General features: G+C 38.6%; 1 protein-coding gene across 6 annotated transcripts in view; it reads right to left on the bottom strand.

Annotated features, from left to right (window-relative positions):
* Positions 1–21,599, bottom strand: part of LOC126272187 (cap-specific mRNA (nucleoside-2'-O-)-methyltransferase 2) — a 298,755-nt gene that overhangs the window by 12,044 nt on the left and 265,112 nt on the right. For all 6 annotated transcript variants that reach the window (XM_049974866.1, XM_049974867.1, XM_049974862.1 and 3 more), the window contains one exon: positions 21,028–21,202. In XM_049974866.1, coding sequence (XP_049830823.1) covers positions 21,028–21,202 — 175 coding nt within the window. The remainder of the gene's footprint in view (positions 1–21,027; positions 21,203–21,599) is intronic.

The following is a 21,599-nucleotide window of genomic DNA, read 5'->3' as shown; positions in this document are numbered from 1 at the left end:
TATCTTAAAGATATAATTTTCAAAACCTAGTGACTTAGGTACCTCTATGTAAAGAAAAGAGAATTAAATTGATATCTCCACTACTCCAAGTTATTATTATTATTATTATTATTATTATTATTATCATTAAACAAGGGGAGTTTCTGTAAGGAATGAGAGTTCAGTCTTTAAACTTTAACTATTATCATACAGTTATCCTACTTTATACTATATGAAGTCTTCCAAGGTCATGTATGAACTAATCCAACTTATTACTAAACCTATCTCCTGTACAAAACAAATTAGGAAATTATGACTCAGATGTGCTTGACTAAAATTCTTACATTACATCTTATTTCTGCAGTATATATTTTCTGAATGATTTGCTTACTTGGCACTCTGCATGTACAGGAAGCAGTTGAAAGAATCCAGCCAGTGCCAAATTGATTGTGACAAAGCAATTTTTACCCCTGATAAAACTTTTGTGATGTGTGAAACGACATCCTGCACAATGAATCAACAACTACATTTAACTGGATGTGATCTCCAACTAGCAATGCATGTAAACACTTGTGTGTGTCTGCTGTTGCAAAAGTTCAAATAGTGGTTTAAAGCTACTGTTGCAGTTTATGAACTTAATTGTGTTAGTAAAGTCACAAGAGTCACTATTGTCTAATTCGTTTTAGCATAGAGAATACAGCTCCTGTGTAACTGAGTTAAAAAGGGCAGCTTCTTTGGCAAGTCAAGCTCCTTAAACAGTTACAGTGCAGTGTTACAGTCATTTGCCAACACTAAAGCTGTGCATGGAAATGGACTCACTATGAAACTTCCACAACTGAATCTTCCCAACAAACACCAGCTGCTTTAGCAAAATAGTAATCTTCTGTTTCTAATAATGTGGTCTCACCTGAAATAGCTGTCATCATCGGCAATGTTCCCAATATCATAATAGATGACTATGTGAAATCATAAAGTGACATCATTTCTGGCATCAATATTACGCACTGCTCTCATATCGGGAGGCAACATTTGCATTTTTAAAAGAAATGTTGAAAATACAGATTGATTAGTAGAACAGAATAACTTGTGTGTTATAGAGATAATGGAGATAATGAAATGAAATGTTGTGTGATGAGGGCCTCCCGTTGGGTAGACCGTTCGCCTGGTGCAAGTCTTTCGATTTGACGCCACTTCGTCGACTTGCGCGTCGATGGGGATGAAATGATGATGATTAGGGCAACACAACACCCAGTCCCTCAGCGGAGAAAATCTCCGGCCCAGCCAGGAATCGAACCCGGGCCCTTTGGATTGACAGTCTGTCGCGCTGACCACTCAGCTACTGGGGGCAGACTATGGAGATAATGAAGAAACTGCAAAAAGGTGGGAATTTAAGGAGATGGGACCTGGATAAACTGAAAGAACCAGAGGTGGTACAGAGTTTCAGGGAGAGCATAAGGGAACAATTGACAGGAATGGGGGAAAGAAATACAGTAGAAGAAGAATGGGTTGCTTTGAGGGATGAAATAGTGAAGGCAGCAGAGGGCCAAGTAGGTAAAAAGATGAGGGCTAGTAGAAATCCTTGGGTTACAGAAGAAATACTGAATTTAATTGATGAAAGAAGAAAATATAAAAATGCAGTAAATGAAGCAGGCAAAAAGGAATACAAACGTCTCAAAAACGATATCGACAGGAAGTGCAAAATGGCTAAGCAGGGATGGCTAGAGGACAAATGTAAGGATGTAGAGGGTTATCTCACTAGGGGTAAGATAGATACTGCCTACAGGAAAATTAAAGAGACCTTTGGGTAAAAGAGAACCACTTACATGCAAATCAAGAGCTCAGATGGAAACCCAGTTCTAAGCAAAGAAGGGAAAGCAGAAAGGTGGAGGGAGTATATAGAGGGCCTATACAAGGGCAATGTACTTGAGGACAATATCATGGAAATGGAAGAGGATGAGGATGAAGATGAAATGGGAGATATAATACCATGTGAAGAGTTTGACAGAGCAGTGAAAGACCTAAGTCGAAACGGCCTTGGGAGAGCCAGTCCTGACAAAACTCTACCATCTGGTGAGCAAGATGTATGAGACAGGCGAAATAGCCTCAGACTTCAAGAAGAATTTAATAATTCCAATCCCAAAGAAAGCAGGTGCTGACAGATGTGAAAATTACTGAACAATCAGTTTAATAAGTCACGGCTGCAAAATACTAACGCGTATTCTCTACAGACTAATGGAAAAACTGGTAGAAGCTAACCTTGGGGAAGATCAGTTTGGAATCCACAGAAATGTTGGAACACGTGAGGCAATACTGACCCTACGACTTATCTTAGAAGCTAGATTAAGGAAAGGCAAACCTATGTTTCTAGCATTTGTAGACTTAGAGAAAGCTTTTGACAATGTTGACTGGAATACTCTCTTTCAAATTCTGAAGGTGGCAGGGGTAAAATACAGGGAGCAAAAGGCTATTTACAATTTGAACAGAAACCAGATGGCAGTTATAAGAGTCAACGGGCACGAAAGGGAAGCAGTGGTAGGGAAGGGAGTGAGACAGGGTTGTAGCCTATCCCCTATGTTATTCAATCTGTATATCAAGCAAGCAGTGAGGGAAACAAAAGAAAAATTCGGAGTAGGTATTAAAATCCATGGGGAAGAAATAAGAACTTTGAGGTTCGCCGATGACATTGTAATTCTGTCAGAGACAGCAAAGGACTTGGAAGAGCAGTTGAACAGAATGGACAGTGTCATGAAAGGAGGGTACGAGATGAACATCAACAAAAGCAAAAGGAGGATAATGGAATGTAGTCGAATTAAGTCGGGTGATGCTGAGTGTATTAGATTAGGGAATGAGACACTTAAAGTAGTAAAGGAGTTTTGCTATTTGGGGAGCAAAATTACTGATGATGGTCAAAGCAGAGAGGATATAAAATGTAGACTGGCAATGGCAAGGAAAGAGTTTCTGAAGAAGAGAAATTTGTTAACCTCGAGTATAGATTTAAGTGTCAGGAACACATTTCTTTAAGTATTTGTATGGAGTGTAACCATGTATGGAAGTGAAACATGGACGATAACTAGTTTGGACAAGAAGAGAATAGAAGCTTTTGAAATATGGTGCTACAGAAGAATGCTGAAGGTTAGATGGGTAGATCATATAACTACAGAGGAGGTACTGAATTGAATTGGGGAGAAGAGGAACTCGTGACACAACGTAACTAGAAGAAGGGATTGGTTGGTAGGACATGTTCTGGGGCATCAAGGGATCACCAATTTAGTATTGGAGGGCAGTGTGGAGGCTAAAAATCGTAGAGGGAGACCAAGAGATGAATACACTAAACAGATTCAGAAGGATGTAGGTTGCAGTAGGTACTGGGAAATGAAGAAGCTTGTACAGGATAGAGAAGCATGGGGAGCTGCATCAAACCAGTCTCAGGACTGAAGACCACAACAACAGAGATAATGACACCAGTGAGGCATTGTAAAAGTGCCAGCACATGAGTTGTCTTTTCTAATGTATTTCCATTTATTAGTAATGCTGTAATAGTTAAAAAAAATGTCTAAATGGAACATATATTACTAGCATGTCAGAGATATTCCAACCTGCTCCAGGGTTCGGGGAAGCTCTTGTATAAAATCATTTTGTTGCACTGCTCAATACATATTTGATGATTTAAGCAAAGTGCCATTCACGATACAGATCCCCCACCAAGGAAATTATTTCTATGTGTAAATTACTATGGACCACGTTGTGTGTCATCATTGCAAAGGTGCTGGTCATACCAAGAAAAATTACTCGCAGTTGTTGATTATTCCAAATGATGAAAGCAAATTTTCTGATCTCATACACAATGATGCTACACAAAAGACTGTACCATTGGTACAAGAGGCAGCTTCAAAAATTCCTCAGCCTCCCACTCAATCTGGAAACGAACATCATACATCTGACTCTTCTACTACGGTATTAGAAATATCACCATCAGTACAAGAAGTAGTTCCTACTATTCCTTTTTCTCCCACATTGTCTGGGAAAGAGCAATATAAATCTGGCTCTGTCACTACCATTCTAGAAATATCAACCAAATGCACCAAAAGACATCGATTTGATTTTGATTTTAATAAGGATACTGCCTACAGTTCAGTCATCACTAATAACAATATTTCTTCCAATGAACACCAGATTTAAAAAATCTGTCAAACGAAACTGTCAATGTGTTTCCTATGGAAACTAAAGACTTATGTGAATTTAGCATGGCTGACACACCTAATTCTACAGCTCATATAGTGCGAGGTGCAGCACCTACTACTGACGCACTACCTGCATCTGGCACTACACAACAAATGAGGACATGATGGATACAGATTCTGAATGTGGTTCATCAGTATCATATTCCCCAATGAGAGGTACACCACTGGTGGAAAATATCCATAAAGATTACCTCCTGTCTTCAAAAGAATTCAAAAGATTACCTCCTGTCTTCAAAAGAATTCGAAAGATTACCTCATATCTTCAAAAGAATTCCAAACCTTTTTGAAAACAACAAAACATCAGAATATAATATATAAGTCACATACATACAAATAAATCAACAGCACTCCATAGAAAAATCTAACCAAATGCAGTTTAATGTGAAATATCAGACTGATATTGCTTTCATACAAGAACCATATTGTTATCAACAAAACATAGGCGGAATCACTAGAGCTTACAAGATATTTAGTGCAAGTGACAAAAGAAAGGGCAGCCATACTGATAACCAATAAAGATACTGATTATGCAATAATCAGATGCATTATTTGTAGCAATAGTACACTGAAGTGCCAAAAAAAAACTGGCATAGGCATGCATATTCAAATACAGAGATATGTAAACAGGCAGAATATGTGCTGTGGTCGGAAACGCCTGTGTAGGACAACAAGTGTCTGGTGCAGCTGTTAGATCAATTATTGCCACTATAATGGCAGATTGTGAAGATGACAGGGATTTTGAACATGGTGTTATAGTTGGTGCACGAGCGATGGAACACAGCATCTCTGAGGCAGCGATGAAGTGGGTATTTTCCTGTAAGACCATTTCATGAGTGTACCATGAATATTAGGCATCCGGTAAAACATCAAATCTCTGACATCGCTGCGGCTGTACCATGATCCTGCAAGAACGGGACCAACAACGACTAAAGAGAATCATTCAACGTGACAGAAGTGCAACCCTTCTGCAAACTGCTGTAGATTTCTATGCTGAGCCATCAAAAAGCATCAGTGTGTGAACCATTCAATGAAACATCATCAATATGAGCTTTCGGAGTTGATGGTCCACTCATTTACCCTTGATGACTGCATAACACAATTTATGCTTTGCCTGGGCCCGTCAACACTGACATTGGTCTGCTGATGACTGGAAACATGTTGCCTGGTCAGACAAGTCTCATTTCAAATTGTATCCAGCAGGTATGGAGACAACCTCATGAATCCATGGAATGTGCATATCAGGAGGAGACCATTCAAGCTGCTGGAGGCTCCGCAATGACACAGACTTACACAACTTAAAAGAAATAGACCAGAATTCGGCAGCAAAAGCTCAAGCGGAAACAAATGCTGAAACTGTGATCATGCAATAAAGTATTCAAGATACAAAACCAATAGAATCACAGAACTTGGAGAAAATCTGTCCCATGGTGGACATTTGAATTAACTGCAATGCGAAGGGGAGAAAAACACATGAAGGTGAATTTATGAAAGGACAAAGGATAGCAAACATATGAGGCAGCTACAAAAGCAACAATATCATAAAGAGAAGAAGGATACAGCACAGCTACACAAAGAAAACCAGTTCTGAAAGCAATACTGCAATTTGGCCACAAAAAATTACTCTTGGAATGCAGTCTATCGAATCATATCAGGAAAAGCAGAAATAATACTCCAATGACAACACCCATGAAAAGTGACAACACAACAGCAATGGATTTGACCAAAACTGCCACCTATATGCTCGAATATTGTGTATCTGGGGACGATCAAACTCAAGACACGGAACACCATAAACTAATAAGATCTCAAAAACACTACGACCCAACACAATGGTACATGATGTAGGTTTCACACACAGAAATAGAGGAAATATAACAAACTTGCCTCAAAACAACACTTCTGATGAAAATGATGTTACTAATAAGATCCTTCATCAACTGTATAGCTTTTTTCCCAACTATCTTACTGCTTTATATAACAGTTGACTAATGAACAGACACTTTCTGAGACTGTGGAAAAGAACTAAAATAGAACACAATCTCAAACTTTGTAAAGAAAACAGCATGAAAGTGTCCAAATTACATCCCATCAGCCATCTGTGTACAGAGGGAAAAGTACTGAAAAAGCTATTCATTAACAGAATTATGCACAATGTATTTTCTAAGGATCTCCTAAGCAACAATTAATTTCGATTTACTCCACACAAAGGGACAGTTGATGCATTTTTGGCTGTTAAGAACATCGTAGAGTAGAGCATATCACAAGGACAGTATATAAAATGGTCAGTTCTGATGTTCAGGGAGCTTTTGCTGCAGCTTAGTGGCCCATCACCATTCAAGCACTAATAAAATTTGAATGTCCTAGGAACTTGTGTAACCTAGCAAAAAACTATTTCAGTGATAGAACAGCAGTGTTGGCGTTTAACAGCATCAAACTACGAAAGAAGGTGACAATAGGGGGACTGCAGAGGTATCTCGCTGTGGCCCTGGTTTTTAGAATATACAGTATAATTCTCTGCTTGATTTGGATTAAACAGCAAATACAAAACCAATGGCAGTTGCAGGTGACTTAATTATGTTGACCAAAGCAGATACTGTCATTACTGCTGAGAAGCTCTGCAATAAAGTAATGGAAAAAAATCACAGTTTGGACCCTAAACAACAAAATCCATTTTAATGAGCAAAAATCGAAAGTAATGCTAATAACAAGGAGAAGGCATAAAGATAAAGTAACAGTTAGTATTGTTCTAAGCAATGATGTTTTGAAACAAGTTAAACAATTGAAATGCTTGAGTGTAAATACTGATTCTAAATTTGTGTTTAATGAACATATACAGTACATGACTGAAAAATGCACGAAACTTTTACATTTTTTTGTCTAAACGAGAAAGGCACATGTGGGGGTTTGGTTCAGGAGCAATGAAAATAATTTACAAAGGCACTATACTATCAATACTGGCATATGCAGCTCCTGTTTGGATTCACACACTAAGAAGAAAATATAACTGTGTGAATATTCATAGATTCTAGTGCCTGATCAACATATATAGACAGAATAAATAGTAGAATATGTCAAGATGTGTCAGTTTTTGGGCAATATAATATTCAAGGCAAGTAAGCTTATCAGAATGAAGTGTATAGCACAGGATGGCACATATTACATACACTAGGGTCAGTAACTTTTGGCAATATGTTCATTGCTGTTTTTAATATTACTAGGTAAGAGTGCGTGCACACGCAAGCGCGTGTGCGTGCGCGCGCACACACACACGCACACACACACACACACACACAGAAAGGGAGGGAGGGAGAGGGAGAGCGAGCGCCACATGTCGTCTTAGAGGTTGTGTCGGGTAGGGTGGATAGAGGGAGAAAGGAGTGGGAAGTAGAAGGGGGGTTGGGGAATGGTAACTGACAGCTCTGAGAGAGGCAGTAAGTGTGTGGGATAGAAATATGGGAGACGCAGCAGGTGTCCAGCATAGGAATGTGACACATGGATACCGGAGCCATTGAGTTCGTAGTGTTCATGACGACGTGGAGTTGATTGATTGGGAAATGGTGACATGACAAGGAAGGAGAGACTGTCAGGCAGTGGGTATAAGTGCATTCTGTTAGTGGAAATTGAGGCTCGAGGATTACACAACCAAAAGGTATGTGGCAAGGATAACTCCCTTCAGCACAGTTCAGAAAAGCCAATGCTGCAGGAAGGATCCACATGACATATGTTCACCTCAAGCGCACTGTGTCTGCTGAGCATTGTGTTCTGCCATTGGGTGACCAACTCTGCTCTTGGCCATAGTTTGGTGGTGGGCATTCATTCTGTCGGACAACTGATTGGTGGTAATGACCACATAAAATTATGTGCAGAAATTACAGAAGCACTGATATATGACATGGCTGCTTTTACAGGTAGCTGTGCCTCTGTCAATGACTCAATGGCTCTAATACAGTATGCGGCAGCATTCATAGCATAATTTGACTTGTGTAGAACAATGACGTACTGCAGGAATGCGCACCAGCTCGTGCTGTATTGGTATAATAATAAGCTGCCATTTCGAGTGTGACAGTGATATGGAGCAGTGGTGTGCACAGCATCATGCCTTTGCTGTTGAAAGTTATTTCAAGAATAATGACTCTGTTATTGATACCCAGTGTTTATTTTGGCAACATTTCAACTTGGGACATCATGGAAAGTTCCAGATGGACCATTCTGAGGTGGATACATTTCTGTTTGCTATGGCAAACTGGGAAGAAGTGAAAGAACTGTGCGGATACCACAAGCTGTGGAAAATATTCGTGCTGCACTATTGTGTAGCCCAAAATGATCTGATTGTCGTCATGCACAAACTGTGCATATGTCCGATCGCTCATTCAGGAGAATATTGCACGAAGATCTCCATTTTAACTTATATAAGATGTAGATTGTTCAGGACACTAAGCCTCGTGATTGCGTTCTATGCAAAACATTCTGTTTAACCATGGGATTTCCTTCGCCAAAATCCACAAATGTTGCACAAAATCCTGATGTCAGATGAAGCTCACTTCAGTGAGTAAATAGAATAAGCGTTATTGAAGTGCTGTAAACCCACATGAACTGCACATCAAGCTCTTGCACAGTTCTCATGTAACAGTGTGGTGTGCAGTTGCTTCCTTTGGGATTATTGGCCCTTACTTCTTTGAGGATGACAGTGGTGTGGCTGTAACTGTCACCAGTGAACGCCACCTAAAGATGCTGCAAGACTTAGTTCTTTTCCAATTAGGTAGGGTCGATGTGGATGTGGAACAATTATGGTTTCAACAAGGTGGGGCAATCTTGAATACAGCCACAATTTGCATGGATTTATTGCGACAGACATTTCCCGGTAGAGTAATTTCCCGTTTTGGAGACATTTCCTGGCTGCCTCGCTCACCTGACTTTTCATGTGCACACTTTTTCCTTTGGGGCTACCTGAAGCAAGAAGTGTTCTGAACACGTTGTGCCACCATTCCTGAGTTGAAGGATCGCTTCGGAAGTGTCTCTGGCAATGTTCCAGAGAATATGTTACGCCGAGTTGTGGAAAGCGTCCAACGCTGCCTAGATGAATGTGTTGTGCAGAGGAAGCATCAGTTGACAGGAGTCATATTCAAAAAGTAATCCATGCAATGGACAATGTCTTACACATTAGTAAATGGGATACCTTTAACTATTAATTGACATAAGAGGTAATAAATAAATTACAGTTACTGTCTGGTTTGTTTTCACCTGTCAATGACTAAATGCTTATACTTTATGGTGAGTTGTTTCCTCTACTCCAACATTATTTACAGTACACCAGAATTTTGTGAAAATATGGCTTTGAATGAAAAACTTAAACTTGTATTTAAAAGCTGCTGTATAGATTAAGAGTAAACTGTTGTAATTAACTCTATACATACACGATTCCAGTTTCTGAAATAATCAAATTACTTTTAGCCAAACTGCAATGTCTTTCTGAGGAAATAAAAAAAAGAGAAAAGCAACTTCCTTTGCTGCTGATTTCAACACAGATAAAGACATAGACTCAAACACATCAACATGGTTTACTGATCCAATTCGAGAACCTGGATTCAGCCTACATTTTCAGTGAAAGGGCAAATAGAACATTAACAATGCATGTAGACTGTTGTTGTTGTGGTCTTCAGTCCAGAGACTGGTTTGATGCAGCTCTCCGTGCTACTCTATCCTGTGCAAGCTTCTTCATCTCCCAGTACCTTGCAACCTACATCCTTCTGAATCTCCTTAGTGTATTCATCTCTTGGCCTCCCTCTACGATTTTTACTCTTCACGCTGCCCTCCAATACTAAATTGGTGATCCCTTGATGTCTCAGAACACTTCCTACTAACCGGTCCCTTCTTTTTGCCAAGTTGTGCCACATACTCCTCTTCTGCCCAATCCTATTCAATACTTCCACATTGTGATCTACCCATCTAATCTTCAGCATTCTACTGTAGCACCATGTTTCAAAAGCTTCTATTCTCTTCTTGTCCAAACTATTTATCGTCCATGTTTCATTCCATACACTCCATACAAATACTTTCAGAAATGACTTCTTGACAGTTAAATCTAAACTCGATGTTAACAAATTTCTCTTCTTCAGAAACGCTTTCCTTGCCATTGCCAATCTACATTTTATATCCTCTCTACTTTGACCATCATCAGTAATTTTGCTCCCCAAATAGCAAAACTCCTTTACTACTTTAAGTGTCTCATTTCCTAATCTAATTCCCTCAGCATCACCTGGCTTAATTCGACTACATTCCATTATTCTCGTTTTGCTTTTGTTGATGTTCATCTTATACCCTACTTTCAAAACATTATCCATTCCATTCAACTGCTCTTTCAAGTCCTTTTCTGTCTCTGACAGAAGTACAATGTCATCGGCAAACCTCAAAGTTTTTATTTCTTCTCCATGAATTTCAATACCTAATCCGAATTTTTCTTTTGTTTCCTTCACTGCTTGCTCAATATACAGATTGAATATGTCGCGGATAGGCTACAACCCTGTCTCACTCCTTTCCCAACCACTGCTTCCCTTTCATGCCCCTCGACTCTTATGACTGCCATCTGGTTTCTGTACAAATTGTAAATAGCCTTTCGCTCCCTGTATTTTACCCCCGCCACCTTCAAAATTTGAAAGAGGCTATTCCAGTCAACATTGTCAAAAGCCTTCTCTAAGTCTACAAATGCCAGAAATGTAGGTTTGCCTTTCCTTAATCTAGCTTCTAAGATAAGTCGTAGGGTCAGTATTGCCTCATGTGTTCCAATATTTCTACGGAATCCAAACTGATCTTCCCCGAGGTCGGCTTCTACTAGTTTTCCCATTCGTTTGTAAAGAATCCGCATTAGTATTTTGCAGCTGTGACTTATTAAACTGATAGTTCGGTAACTTCCACATTTGTCAACACCTGCTTGCTTTGGGATTGGAATTATTAAATTCTTCTTCGCCTGTCTCATACATCTTGCTCACCAGATGGTAAGAGTTTTGTCAGGACCGACTCTCCCAAGGCCGTCAGTAGTTCCAATGGAGTGTTGTGTACTCCTGGGACCTTGTTTTGACTCAGGTCTTTCAGTGCTCTGTCAAACTGTTCACACGGTATTATATCTCCCATTTCATCTTCATCCTCATCCTCTTCCATTTCCATGATATTGTCCTCAAGTACATTGCCCTTGTATAGGCCCTTTATATACTCCCTCCACCTTCCTGCTTTCCCTTCTTTGCTTAGAACTGGGTTTCCATCTGAGCTCTTGATTTGCATGTAAGTGGTTCTCTTTTATCCAAAGGTCTCTTTAATTTTCCTGTAGTCAGTATCTATCTTACCCCTAGTGAGATAACCCTCTACATCCTTACAATTGTCCTCTAGCCATCCCTGCTTAGCCATTTTGCACTTCCTGTCAATCTCGTTTTTGAGACGTTTGTATTCCTTTTTGCTTGCTTCATTTACTGCATTTTTATATTTTCTCCTTTCATCAATTAAATTCAGTATTTCTTCTGTAACCCAAGGATTTCTACTAGCCCTCATCTTTTTACCTACTTGGCTCTCTGCTGCCTTCACTATTTCATCCCTCAAAGCTACCCATTCTTCTTCTACTGTATTTCTTTCCCCCATTCCTGTCAATTGTTCCCTTATGCTCTCCCTGAAACTCTGTACAACCTCTGGTTCTTTCAGTTTATCCAGGTCCCATCTCCTTAAGTTCCCACTTACGAATTATATATTTCACAATACCACTAAAAAATTCTGCTTGAACCCATGTACTTCAGAAAACACTGATCTACTGACTGATCTGCCAAAACTAGATGAACAAAATATTAGGAATGTCTTCATCGGAGAAAAATTCCATGAAGAAAAGATAAATTTGTTCTATTGTAGATTAAATTAGTCCATCTCTTTAGCTGAGTGGTCAGTTAATCTGCCTTTCACGCAGAGGACCTGTGTTTAATCCATGGTCATCCCATGGATTTTTTCTTGGCAGGAGAACTGAAACAGGGTGCAGTCTAGCCTTTTGATGCCACTGTGGAGCCACTTGAATGAGAATTAACAACACTAGAGACTGAAAATGACAATTGCTAGGAGAGTGGTGTGCTGACACCAACAATCCTTGTCCACACATAGCACATCTTTATGAACTGTCTGGGAAAAACTGAGGTACTCCTGTGGCCAACAAGATGCCCATACCTTCCCCCCACAGAACATGTGTAGGGTCACCTTTGAAGTTAACTCTGCCCCAGGGCCAGTATCCAGGATATCAAGTATCTGTTACAACAGTTTTGGGCCAGCCTGCCCTAGGCTAGGATATAAGGGCTTTATGATCCCCTCCACAATAGAATCAGTGCATGCATCCAGGTCAAAGGGGGTGTAATGTCTTACGATAAGTGGGCTCATATAGCCAAGTTCTTAGTAAACTTGACTTTATTTTATAACCACTGAAATAACAACATATACCCTCTCAATCTGCGAATTTTAATTTGTTTTGCTCCTGTTCCTCTGGGAGCTTCAGTTTTTTGTCAGATGGTGTAAAATATGATGTCAATGTGCATCATTATCTAGAAGATAAACAGTTATGTGAGAATTTTTTTAGAAAATTTGATAAACTGTCGGGTGTGGCAAAAACAATATTTCACTTTTAAATATAAAGCTTTGAGGGAGGGGATGGTTCTCAAAGCAGATTCCAATATAGCACATGCCAATTTATCCATGATTATAAGTCTATCACTTGAAGAAGGATATTTTACAGGTATGCTGACTTATGCTAAATCAAATTCTTATAGATATAAAAAAAAAGACTACAATAAAAACTTGGAAAATTACCTTCCTACCTCTCTTCTTCGAAAGTTTTCTAAAATCTCTGAAAAGCTTGTTGCTGCACAGGTAGGAAACATGATTAAACAATGTAGACTCAGGAACTTTATTTGGTTTCCAAAAGGGCAAGAGTGCAATTGATATTATTAATGATTTTGTAGAAAGAACTGGTTCAAGTGCAGACACGTCTCAGAAAACTGAAGAAATTTTCTGTGACTTAATATAGAAACCAAAGGATTCTCATTACATTCGGCAACACAATATATTTCTCAGAATGGAAAACTATTTTTAATGGAATTCCACATGGCTCTGCATAAGGCCCAATCTTATCCTGTTTTAATGTAAATGATCTAACATTCAACACAAATTCCCACTAAGTACTACAGGGGTTGGACTAAACTATGGAAACAACATGAGAAATGCATGCTTGAACACACATGCAGATGCTAGCCAACCTGCACTTGCACTGTTGTATTTGACCATAAACGGCGACCAGCCAGGTTAGCCCAGAGCGCTAATGCGCTGCTACCTAGACTTGGGTAGGCGCGCCAGCCCCAGCTCAAATCAGCCCAGCAGATCAACGATGAGGGCTGGTGTGCCAGTCAGCCTGGATGTGGTTTTTAGGCAGTTTTCCACATCCCACTAGGTGAATACTGGACTGGTCCCCATATCCCGCCTCAGTTACATGACTCACAGACATTTGATACATGCACTGTTTCATGGTTTACAATAGAGACAGACAGCTGGGGTAAACTGATTCCATCCCAGGGAGTACAGGGTGGTGGCAGGAAGGGCATCTGGTCACCCCTTCAGATTAAGCATGCCAAATCTGATTGTAACAATGCCAACCCTGCGGAAACTGTGGGACAAAGACGCAAGCGAATGAACAATTTGATCACAATGGACACATGTGCAATGTCCTCAATACATTTCAAGTGTTTGCCATTGACAGAACAGTTTTTTGTGTAGTTGTGAGTGCTAAATAAATTTGAATGTTGACACACTGTTGGCGCTCATATGATGGGTGCTTCCATAACCAAGGCAGCCGAAGTGTTTGGTGTTTCAAGAGACTCCGTACCAAAGATTTATATCACATACAGCGAAAGCAGAAACTTAAGTCATAATTTGGTTGAAAGTGTACATTAAGTAATCATGACATGTAGTCATTGAAGAGGATTGTGACGAAAGTTGGAGTAGGACAGCTGCCAAAGTCACTGCAGAAATCAGTGTTGCAGCTGCAAACCTAGTCAGCACCAAAACAACACGAAGAGAGCTCCAGAAGCGGAGCATTGCAGGGTGAGCTGGAATATCAAAACCAGTCATCAGCAATGCAACTGTGTGTAACAGGAAAATGTGAAGCAAAAGCCGTAAAACCTGGATTATGGAACAATGAAAGAATGTCACTTGGTCAGATGAGTCTTGTTTCAGACCGTTTCCAACTTCTGGCAGGAGTTCACATCCAAAGAGTGTATAACATGGCAGGATTTTGATGATTATTTGGGCAGCCATACTGTGGAGTTCCATGGAACCTATGGTTACTCTACAAGGTGGCATTACTGCCAGGGATTATGTGACAATTTTTGCCAGTCAGGTACATCCCATGGTACGATGTCTGTTTCTCCAATGGTGATGCTGTGTTTCAAGACAACAGAGCCCATGTTCACACAGCTCGCATCATCTGGAACTGTTTTTGCAATCGCTAGGATGAATCGTTGTATCTTCCCAGGCCACCAAATTCATCAGGTCTTAACATTATTGAGCTTTCGTGATCTACGTCAGAGAGACGGGCGTGTGATCACTGTCCACTTCCATCATTGTCACCAGAAGTCACCACTGCGGAAACAATGGTATAAGATTCCCTTGAAAACCATGCATAACCTGTGTTTATCCTTCTTGAGATGACTAGAAGCTGTATTGAATAAAGAAGATTTTCCTACACATTAGTTACGGTAATGTGGTTATGCTAGTGGTGTTTCCATATTTTTGTCCACCCTCTGTATTTGCAGATGATGCATCATGTTGACTGAATGTAGTAATGCAGTTAAAATTTCAAAAAACCCTGCCATGAACTGTGTAGCATGCACAGTGGATTAGCAGTTAGCGTCACTGGCTGGCACGCATGAGTCCCCAGTTCAAATCCACCTCTCAGCAGTTATTTGTTACTTAGTTTTACCATTTCCCAAAGTTTCTCAAACTTTCTTACATATTTGAGTTTGTATATTCTGGAATATTTAATATACATATACATAGCAGCCTTCTCTGTCTAGAAGTTCAGTTCTGTTCAGGATGTACTGTAGTGTTAGAAATTACCATGCTTTTAGTGGTAAGTATTGTACTTTCATTAACAACCCTGGTTTTGGATTTGGACTGGAGTGTGCTAACAATGAGACATTGTTTGGTAGAGGCAATAGGTACTTCAAAACATCTACATTACAATGCCTCCAATTAGGCAATGTAAAAGCAGTTGCCTAGACAGATAGGAACCATAATAGAAGAAGTACATTATTTCAAGGTCCATGACAATTCAGGATATCAACGAATTCCAGAACAGCACGAAGTCAGCTGCATATTAGGCGCCCAAAGGCGCTTATCAAGATGTGTCAAAATGGTTGAAAGGATTTGATTGATTTGCCAAATATGGCAGGTGAGATGAAGTGATGTGTTTAGCAACCGAATTTTTACAGATGGCACAATCCAGTAGTGGTTTGACATCAATGAATAGAAGCCCGATGGCTGGGACAACGTCCTGCCTGACCTGGACAGATGAAAAAAGTAACAATCAACAGCAAATCCACTTAGGAGAACAACAATTGAGGAACAGGGCCCAACATCCTGGGAAATGACACAGCCTATGACTGAGCCTATGCCGCATTATGAATTCGAATACAATAGAAGTTGACAAAAGCTCATACTTGATGAGGGGTGTCACAGAAGACATGTACCAAACAATGGAAAATCCTGGATGGAATAATGAAATTATTATGAAATGGATAGATTGCTACTCACCATATAGTGGAGTTGTCGAGTCGCAGACGGGCGCAACAAAAAGAGTACTAAACAAGGAAGAATCTGGCCAAAAGGTGTTCTCCTTAATTAGAAAACACACACACACACACACACACACACACACACACACACACACACACACACACACTGTCTCTGGCTGTTCTGTTTCAGCTTGTTTAACAAGATGTGTCCCTTGTCAAATGTTACTGGAAAATGTGCAAGAAAGATCTTCCTTTGAGCTTAAGGATGTGCTAGCCTCTTCTCCATTTCTAGCACTGTATGATGGGAATGGGGAGACAGTATGTTACACATATACAATGTGGTTATAAGACAGGTGCAGTTCTAGTGCAAATAAAGGAAGGCACTGAAAAAGTAACAGCTTATGCTTCCAGAGTACCCTCCAGAGTGCCTTGTGGTGGTCTGGGCTATCGATAAGTTTGTGTCCAATTTATTTGGCAAACCATTCACCATCGTGACGGACCACCATTCTCTATGCTAGGTGACTAGCCTGAAGTATCTGTAGGGGTTCACTGGCAAGACAGGCACAGAGGCTTCAGGAATATGATGTCTCAGTGGTATACAAAAGTGGATGCAAACACAGGGACATTGACTGCCTTTCAAGGAGTCCTTTGGCACAAAACAGCAGTGTGGATGAAATCTCACTCATCATTGCACTAAAATGATTTTGCTCCTGAACACAAGGAAGAAAACTACAGAAAACTACAGAAGCTTGAGAAAGGACAACTCAGCCAAAGGGGAATTTCAATTATTAAACAGAACATTGTATAACAAGAAATACGATCCAATGCTCGAAAATCATGAAGCTTTGATGGGAGGGGCTATCTCTGATGCTTATCACAGTGAAGAGGGTATGACAATATGACTAGAATGTGAGTATGCAAGTATTGTGGCATAATGGTTAGTGTTGCTGGCTGGCATGCTGTGGGTCACCAGTTAAAACCCAACCACCAGCAGTTACTTGTTATTTAGTATTTATTATTCCCGGATAGTTCCTGAATTTTCTTATGCTTGTACATTCTAGAATATTCTATGTATGTATAAATAGCAGCCTCTCTTTTCAGGAGTTAAGTTATGTTCCAGATGTGTGCTGGTGTTTGTAATAAAGAAGTTTTCAGTGCTAAGTGTTATATTTCATTAACAAGCTTGCTTTCAGATTTGTCTGAGACATGACATTGTCATACGTAGCATAGAAAAATGAGATACCTGGTTCTACCTACAGTGATCAAATTTAAATAATTTAAATATTTAACAAGCCCAACAATGTAATTTAAAACCAAACAATTAAAAAAAATCAGATATTCCACATCCATGAGAAACTATAGGAAGTAGACTGTGTACAATTCTTGGGAGTGTATCTGGATGGAAACCTGTCAAGGTTACCACATATTGCACACTTGGCAAATAAATTAAACAGCCTGGCATTTGCTATGGCAATCTTAGTTAACACAACTAACGTGCGCACAAGAAAATGGTATATCACAGTTACTTTGAATTGGTGGTGAGTTATGGCTTTATCTTTCCAGTAAACACAAGATACATTAATAGCATACTGACCCTGGGGGGAAAATTCAGCAATGTGTGCAAAGAAAGATCAAGAGTGCCTTGTTATCCACTATTAAGCAATCTAAACACATTAAGTGTTCTGTTACTTTACATATATAAACTAGTTCTTTTTACACACAACAATCCTGATCTACTTTTATTAAATAACTTCTGGAATATGTTCAGTACTGGGAATAAAGAGAAATTTGTACTTTGTATTGACAGCCTACAGATCACTGGAACGATGATTTGTAAAAATTAAAAGCTAAAAGTATAAGTGAAGATCAAATATAATGTGTCGAAGAGAAAAGTGTACAGCGAGCTATTCCAAAACTGCTATTTCTCAGTAGAGGAATTATTGAATTATATTATGATTATTTGAACAAGAGAAAATAAAAGGCACTGGAAAACATAAACCTATAAAGAATTTTTTTTACAATGATCAGTACTCATGTAATGTGCAATATTAAATGACATCTTATAGTCAATGTGTATGAGACCAAAATACCCTAAAACTAGAATTTAGTTAAGTATAATTTTGGCAAGTCTCCCGTATAATAAATCACTCATTTAATTCATATGTTGGCAAACAACAAGCATCTGAACCAGATTCTTTCTCGAGGAGGCAAAAGTCGGGAAAGTTTAAAAGAAAGGGCAGATCACTCAGGTTCCAGGATGAGAGGAAGAAAGACAAAGACTTACCATTCCATTCATTTATCAGGTTCCATTGACCCCATCAAGAAGGAGACTTTCAGAGTTATGGACCAAGTTAATATATGGATAAAAAATAAGACAAGAAAATCACAGAAACATAATCTGTACACTGCAGTAACAACAACCTGTCACTACATTGTTTAATAGTATTTATGACAAATAAAAATTAGTAAATTAGAAATAAAATTGCTGGTTTCTCAGTTTTAACAAACAGCTGTTGTTTACGTCTTACTGGCAACTTAAAGTTTACACGGGCAAATGCCTATTTACAGTGCTGCACTACTTGTCATGCAGGTCTACAATGAACACGTCAACTTGATAAAAGAAAAACTGTGGCCAAAATAAACCTCAAGTCTATGATAGCTTTGTTACAGAAAACTGAAAATAAAGTCTGACAGTAACATCACAGAGGAATGCACTCTAAGAAATCTTAGCAGTCTTATAAACTGTAATGCAGCACTGAAGTCACATTTTAGATGGTATAGAAAAATCTATAGGAAGGTTATACATAAGGCAAAAGAGCTGAATAATGACTTAATTATCAGAAAAGGCAGCAATAAAACCAAATCCATTTGGAATGTCATAAACTAAACATAGATAAATCCAAAGTAACAAACAGAAGTCCCATTATGAAAAAGGAATGAAAAGTTGTTGAAGACCCTCAAGATGTTGCTAATATCCTTAATGACTACTATTTAACACTGCTCAAAATCTTACCAAGAGCTTGAGAAACTCAAAGTAACAAACATAAAAGTTCGCGTAGATGAAAGAACAATCTTTTTGTACCTAGTTACACATTCAGAAGTAAGAAATGCAATTAATAAGCTGAAAAATAAAATGGCATGTGGATGTGATGGCATTCCTGATAGGGTCATAAAACATAGTTTCAGACAAAATAATAACTGAACTAACTGATATTAATAATATATCCTTTAAAACTGGTGAATTCTCTTCTGCATTAAAAAAATCAACAATAAAGCCACTTTGTAAAAAAGATGTACATATAATGCAAACACAGCTATCAGGTTTTGCTAAAGTTATTGAGAGGACAATATATGAGACACTGTTGAGTTTCCTGAACAAATGTCAAATTCTTACCAATATTCAGAATGGTTTAAGGAAAAACCGGTCTACTGATACAACTGTGTATCACTTTGTAGAACAGGTTTTAATTGCAGCAGATAATGATGAATTAAACTGCTGAATATTTTTAGATCTATCCACGGCATTTGACCTCATTAACAATGACCTACTGCTAGAGAAGCTGTTGTGTTATGGAGCCTGTGGGAAAGCATACAATTGGTTTAACTCACATCTGTGTGACAAATATCAATGTGTCGAAACAACTCAAAATGGGAGAAAGTATTACTCAACATACAAGTAAGTTAACTGTGGTGTACCTCAAGGTTCTGTTTTAAGCCCACTGTGGCTTTTGTTAATGATTTTCCAAATTTCTAACAAGAGCTGCATCAGTACTTTTTGCAGATGATACAACCCTGTTTATCAAAGGATGGAGTGAAGCTGACACCCAAGAAAAAATAACTGCGACAACAAGTGAGGCAGCAGAATGGTTCAGGGACAACTGTTTAATTACAAACAACGAAAAACCACATGGATGTATTTTACACACATAAGAAACAAAGTAAAAAATAAGATACAAGTAAAGATAGGAAATTGTATAATAGAATAAACATCTTCCACAAAATTTTTGGGTCTATGGTTGCACAACAATTTAAGATGGGAAAAACATGTTGAATTATCGAATAAAAAACTTAGTACTTGCTGTTGTACATTAAGAAAACTTAAAAGATACTGCAATTTTGAAACAGTATTATGTGCCTACTACTCTTTTATACATAGCCTTATATGGTATGGTATTCTATTCTGGGAGAATAAGGCATTTACAAAACACTATTTCAAGCTCCAAAAGATAGTGTTGCACACAGAGAGATACGTAGAGAACTATTTAAGGAATTAAAATTTTTCACCCTCCCTGGTTTACTCATTTATGAATTTATTTATTCTTTTTACGTCACTTCAAGAATTCTCTACTCTAAACAGTGAAGTACATACATATGAAACCAGAAATAGGCAGACATTCATTCAAAAGCACTGTATCAAAATAGTGTTATGTATCTTATAAAAATAATGTTCTATGCCTTGCATATACAAATTAAAAAAACTACAAAGCTTACATAAATTTAAAAAAGAATTAAATAAACCATTATTAAGCAAGAGTTACTACAGTGTTGATGAATTTCTTTCACATCAAAAGAGACAGGTCGTATCATTTGATTTATTCCCATGAACTATTGTCATTCAACCTATACGTATAAGGAAGACACCAAACTTGTGTAATCGGGGAAAAAAAAGTTATTTCCTTTAATTGTTAGAAATATAAACTGCGCTCTCTCTCTCTCTCTCTCTCTCTCTCTCTCTTTCTATATGACAGTTCCTACATCATGTATACGATAAAATGGTTGATAATAAATTTAACGTAACTGAATTGAATAGAGGAACACACTACTTCTGACCCCACTCTATCACAATTTACACAGACATTCTCTATCAGGAGACATTTCATAGAGACATGAATCAAGAATTATGTTGTGCAATTTACTCTACATGTAGAAATGTATATTATTTATCTCAAAACATATCAACAATAGAGCATCACCATAAATAGTTCACATACAGTTATACTTACCACAAAGAACACTAATAGGTACAAGGGCAAGAACAGCTTGCTTTAAACCTTCTTTATCTAAGCGACCCATTTCATTTGCAATGTCTTCAATACAGGAAAGCAGAGTGTGACTTCCAGAGCGATAGCCACAAAATATAACTGCACAATCCTGTTTGTGAGGTTTAATAAATCCAACCTGAAAAAAGGGAAAAATTAAAATTTCATATCAAGCACTTTCTTGGTGTATGTTGTTGTTGTGGTCTTCAGTCGTGAGACTGGTTTGATGCAGCTCTCCATGCTACTTTATCCTGTGCAAGCTTCTTCATCTCCCAGTACTTACTGCAACCTAAATCCTTCTGAATCTGCTTAGTGTATTCATCTCTTGGTCTCCCTCTACGATTTTTACCCTCCACGCTGCCCTCCAATGCTAAATTGTGATCCCGATGCCTCAGAACATGTGTATGGATTGCAAAAATATCCGTCATAAATACATAGTGAATTGTGATCCCCTGATGCCTCAGAACATGTGTATGGATTGCAAAAATATCCGTCATAAATACATAGTGACTGAGCTTCCGCATTTCCACTTAAAT

This window comes from Schistocerca gregaria, chromosome 5 (genome assembly GCF_023897955.1).
Source record: "Schistocerca gregaria isolate iqSchGreg1 chromosome 5, iqSchGreg1.2, whole genome shotgun sequence".
Lineage (NCBI taxonomy): Eukaryota > Metazoa > Arthropoda > Insecta > Orthoptera > Acrididae > Schistocerca > Schistocerca gregaria.
The sequence above is the reverse complement of the archived record's forward strand: the minus strand, read 5'-3'. Positions and strand labels throughout refer to the sequence as shown.